This window comes from Notechis scutatus, chromosome 6, assembly GCF_049901735.1.
Source record: "Notechis scutatus isolate UNSWTSFEM ecotype Mainland chromosome 6, rNotScu1.2, whole genome shotgun sequence".
In the NCBI taxonomy this organism is placed as follows: Eukaryota; Metazoa; Chordata; class Lepidosauria; order Squamata; family Elapidae; genus Notechis; species Notechis scutatus.
Window position 1 is genome coordinate 4657359 of NC_142014.1, and position 5139 is coordinate 4662497.

Genomic DNA, 5139 nt, shown 5'->3' on the forward strand with positions numbered 1-5139 from the left:
ACAACTGAACGCACACATGCAACCTTCTACAATGCAGTAACAAATCTGGGACTGGAACAACTAGGGGCTTAGAGAGTGGCCCAAAGTTACCCAGAAGGCTTTCATGATCAAGGCGGGACTTGAACTCACATCCTCTTGCTTTCTAGATCAGGGGCTTAACCAGTAGACCAAATTGGCTCCCTTACATACTTATGAAGGTTGGCACAATTCTTCATCCAGTGCATCATTAATGTTCTTATACGAGATACTATAATTTATCAAATCCTAAAACCAGATAGTTTTCTACTGCTTTTTAGTCATACAGTTCTTTTTAGGAGGAAATCAGAAATATTTTTTCTGGAAATTTGGTAATGTTTAAATAAGGTCAAAGTATATTTGCATGAGAATTGTTATAAATATTATATGATAGCAATTTATCAACTCTATTATATTAATGACAACATAGAAAAATTTATGAATTATGACAAAATGTTATATCTTCCCAATTTTATGGCAAAGATTTAAAAAACTAAATATTATTTGAGTACTGTTCTGTACAGTCAATTTACATACTCGTAGCCCCGCGTTGCGATTGGCTAAAGCGCGCGGCGACCGGATTGGTCGAGCGAGCCGCACTGATTGGCCCGCTGCGAATCCCCCGCGATTGGTGGAAACTAATCGCGGGAGATTCGAAGCGGTGCCATTGGCCGCGGCCGACGCGGCTCGGAAATAAAAGCCGCCGTTTTTCCTCTCCAAAGCAAGCTGTATCCAGAGCCAATAAAGAGCTGAAACCAAGTCACTGACTCTGCGCTTCCTTCCCGCGACGGACACGACACTGGCGACGAGGATGGGATCCAGAGACTGACCACCGAGCACGTGTCCCGAGGAAGACAAAGACCGACGAGATGGCCAGCATGACCCCACCAGCACCTTTCAACCCAGCTACCGAGGACTGGGAATCGTACACGGATAGATTCCTAATGTTCCTCGAAAGTAGCAATTTGAAGGATGCGAACGGGCAAAAAAAAGGGCCGTTTTCCTCACACACTGCGGGCCCGCGGTGTTTAAGATGGCCAAAGCCTAGCGAAGCCCGAGGATGTGAAGGAAATGGACTGGGCCGACCTCGAGCCACTCCTTCGGAACCACTACGCCCCCGCTGTACCCATCCTCATCCGGCGGGATGAGTTCTATCGGCGGAATCAGCGGCAGGACGAGGGCATCAGCGACTTCATAGCCGCCTTGCGGGACCTTGGGGGATGTGCGAGTTCCGGGACCTGGACGACGTCCTCCGAGACCGCGTGGTCCTAGGCCTCCGGGATCAGGCACTAAAAAGTCGACTGATGGCAAAAGGCAACATCGACCTCGGGACGCCCTGGCCGAAGCTTCCGCGGCCGAAGCCACCCGGAAGTCAGCAGCCAGACTTCGGAGGGCAGAGAACGGGACCGCACTGAAACCCCCGAGGCAAGCCGACGGGAGACCACCACACACCACGGGGACCTGGACTCCGCCTCCGAGACCACGGACGAGGAGGAAGACGTCCACCGGCTACAAACAGGACGGGACCGGCGAGATCAACGAGGTCGTAAGTCGGGAACCAGTGCGCCGGGTGCGGGGAAATCACTTCGATCAGAATGCCGGTTCATCGACGCGATCTGCCGGCAGTGCAACAAGAAGGGACACATCGCCCGAGTCTGCCGGCTCAGAAAGACACACAGCCCCGCCGGCGAGAACCAAGCAGCCGGGGACGAGACGACACCCCACCGAGGGCCAGAGATCGCCAAGCCGACAACCGCTGGAGCCGAGACAACCGAGGGCGACGAAACGGGAAGGCCGTCAGAGAGAAGAAACCCACCAGACGGTCACCATCGGCCATGCCGAAACCACTGATGCACGGAAGGTCTACGTGGAGGTGAGCATCGAGGGCGAACCATGCCAGATGGAGGTAGACTCCGGATCCTACCTCTCCATGGTCGCCTGGAAAGAACTCAAGCGACTGGTGCCAAACATCCAGAAAAGAGGACTGGAGAACCAGAAGCTGATCATCAAGGACTATCAGGGGAACCGCATCCCCGTCATTGGGACCGGACAGTTCGAGGTGACTTTCAAAAACCGCACCGCGAAACTCCCCTGACTATCGTGGACCGGAACCGACCCAGCCTCTTGGGACTCCAATGGTTCACGCCACTCGGGATCGAGGTCACGGGAATAAATCACACCACAGAGGCCGACTGGGAGCAGCAACTGGCGAGGATTTCCAAGAAGTATTCGACGGCACTCTAGGCAAGTACAAAGGGCCCCCTATCTCTTTCAACCTAGACCCAAATATCGCCCCCATACGCCTAAAACCCAGGCGGGTGCCTTTTGCACTCCGGAAGAAAATAGACGAGCAGATTGACAAGCTCGTCAAACAGGGGGTTTTGCAGCCAATTAGATAAGGAGGCACTGGCCATCGTCGCAGCAGTAAAGAAGTTCCACGAGTACCTCTACGGCCGCCGATTCACCCTCATCACGGACCACAAACCACTGCTGGGCATCCTGGCGGGGAACAAGGCCACCCCGAACATCCTATCCCCCAGGATGACAAGGTGGTCTGAGTTCCTCGCCGCCTACGACTACCGGCTCACACACAGACCCGGTAAGACGATCTCCCATGCAGACGCGTTGAGCCGCTCGCCGCTTCCCGACCTCGACGACGATCCAGCTCCCACGACGACCACCCTCAGCATAGAGACATTGCCCGACCTACCCATAACCGCGTCAGACATTGCCCGAGAGACTAATAAAGACAAGCGTCTGACGCGGGTATTACATTGGGTAGAAAAGGGATGGCCAGAGAAAGACAACGATGAAGCATTCAGGACATTCCGAAACCGGCAAACAGAACTGTCACTACAGAAAGGGTGTTTGCTATGGGGGGACAGGGTGGTCATACCGGAAAAACTGCAAGGGAAAGTATTAAAACTATTACACGAAGGGCACCCGGGGATTGTGAGGACTAAAGCTTTGGCCAGAAGCTATGCTTGGTGGCCAGGGATGGACAAGGAGATCGAGGCCTGGGTAGCCAAGTGCTCGCGCTGCCAAGAAACCAGACCAAATCCCCCCGCAGCACCAATATTAGAATGGGAAACGCCCAGGGGGCCATGGTCGAGACTCCATATAGATTTTGCCGGGCCCACAAAAGGGAACACATTCCTCATCACGGTGGATGCTTACTCCAACTGGCTGGAGGTAAGCAACATGAAGACCACCACAACAGATGCGGTAACCAAGGTCTTAAACAAACTTTTCGCAACCCACGGTCTCCCGGATGTCATCGTGTCAGACAACGGACCCCAGTTCACCTCGCTGGAATTAAAAAATTCCTAGCGGAACGGGGGCATACGACACGCACTGACAGCGACGGCGCATCCGGCGGCCAATGGTAGGGCGGAACGGATGGTTCAATTTACAAAAAGAACCCTCCAAAAGATCGAACACGGGGACATACAAGAAAAATAAATAAAATGCTCCTAATACAACATATCACCCCAAACACAACGACAAACAAAAGCCCGGCAGAATTACTAATGGGGAGAAAACTAAGGTCACCACTCGACAGACTACACCCCACATACAACCCAGAAAAACCCCGGACTCATCAAGCAAGCACCGGTCTTTGCACCAGGCGACGCAGTCTATGCAAAAAACCTTTCCGGAGACCCACTATGGGTACCGGCAACTATAACCCAACTGACAGGACCCCACTCCTACCGGCTACAGACAACCGACGGACAAACATGGAAACGCCACATCGATCAATTAAGATCAAGAACAAAAAACACAACCGACACGCAACCAAACACAGACGACCCGTTAACACAAACCAAGAGGGGAGGGAAGATACAGGGATCAAATAAGAAATAACCAGCAATACTCACCAGCCAACAGCCAGCCCGAAGTCTCACCAGGAAGGAACAGCCAGGCCAGCTCAACCAGCCCGGAAAGACCAGGCAGGAGTTAGCAAAGTCGCAGCTCGACCAACCCAGGTAGACCGGGAGGGAGCTGCAACAAGAGGCCCAGCGACACCTTCCAGGGGTTCCATCGACAGGGCCAAGAGAAACAGAAGTCCCGACCGAACCGGCCGAGAGCCAAACAACAACTAATCTGCGCAGGTCAAGTAGGCAAGTGCGAAGCCCCGCCTATCTACGGGACTACGTTACGTAGGACCGAACCAAGAGGGAGGGTGTTCTGTACAGCCAATTTACATACTCGTAGCCCGTCGCGATTGGCTAAAGCGCGCGGCGACCGGATTGGTCGGCGAGCCGCACTGATTGGCCCGCTCACGAATCCCCGCGATTGGTGGAAACTAATCGCGGGAGATTCAGCGGTGCCATTACGCGTACCGACGCGGCTCGGAAATAAAAGCCGCCGCTTTTCCTCTCCAAAGCAAGCTGTATCCAGAGCCAATAAAGAGCTGAAACCAAGTCACTGACTCTGAGCTTCCTTCCCGCGACGGACACGACAAGTACCATTTTTAAATCAGTTTTTATCCACTTAATTATCATATCATCCACCCCTCACTTAACTAGGTTTCTGATCACATCACAAAATTGTTTATTACTCTTTCCTGAGATTGAGTTATATCAGCAGTATTTCCATAATGTGTTTAGGAAATGAAATAATATGTGAGGATGGCTTGCATAGAGCACGTAAGTTATATCCCCCCCCCTTTCCCACAACCCATTTAGAAAGGGCAGTCATAGGAGGGAATGACTTTTGGGGGGTGGAGGAGAGATTCTGCCTGGGGAAGAAGCAGATAAGAGGAGGACACCTACAGCTGCATAAAAAAAGGGTCGGTGGGAGATTTGTACTTTCTGACTCCCCAAATCCTGTCAGTGCAGCTGGGAGTTCATAAATCTCCTTTTTTCTGTTGTTCAACTATATTTTGTCAAAATCTATATTGTCAAAATATGATCGACAAATTTTTGTGAACTTTTTTCATTCACTTGTAAGATAGTGGAAACACCTATTTTCCTAATGAAGCATGTCTGTAAATTAGGCAACTACAGAAGAAAGATTCAAATGTGAAAAAGCGTCTGGGATAATAAACAAAGTTTTCTGCTTTTAAAATTGCTGCATGTTCCCATTCTAGTTCCATCCTTTTCTAGAGAAGAATGAGTT

The 5139-nt window shown here is 51.4% G+C and overlaps 1 protein-coding gene across 1 annotated transcript in view; it reads left to right on the forward strand.

Moving 5' to 3' along the window:
- The first annotated feature begins 4649 nt into the window (after window positions 1–4649).
- PRICKLE1 (prickle planar cell polarity protein 1) overlaps window positions 4650–5139 on the forward strand; it is a 10766-nt gene continuing 10276 nt past the window's right edge. The window contains 1 exon segment of the mRNA XM_087969089.1: window positions 4650–4667. Within this exon segment, the coding sequence (XP_087825215.1) occupies window positions 4650–4667 (18 nt within the window).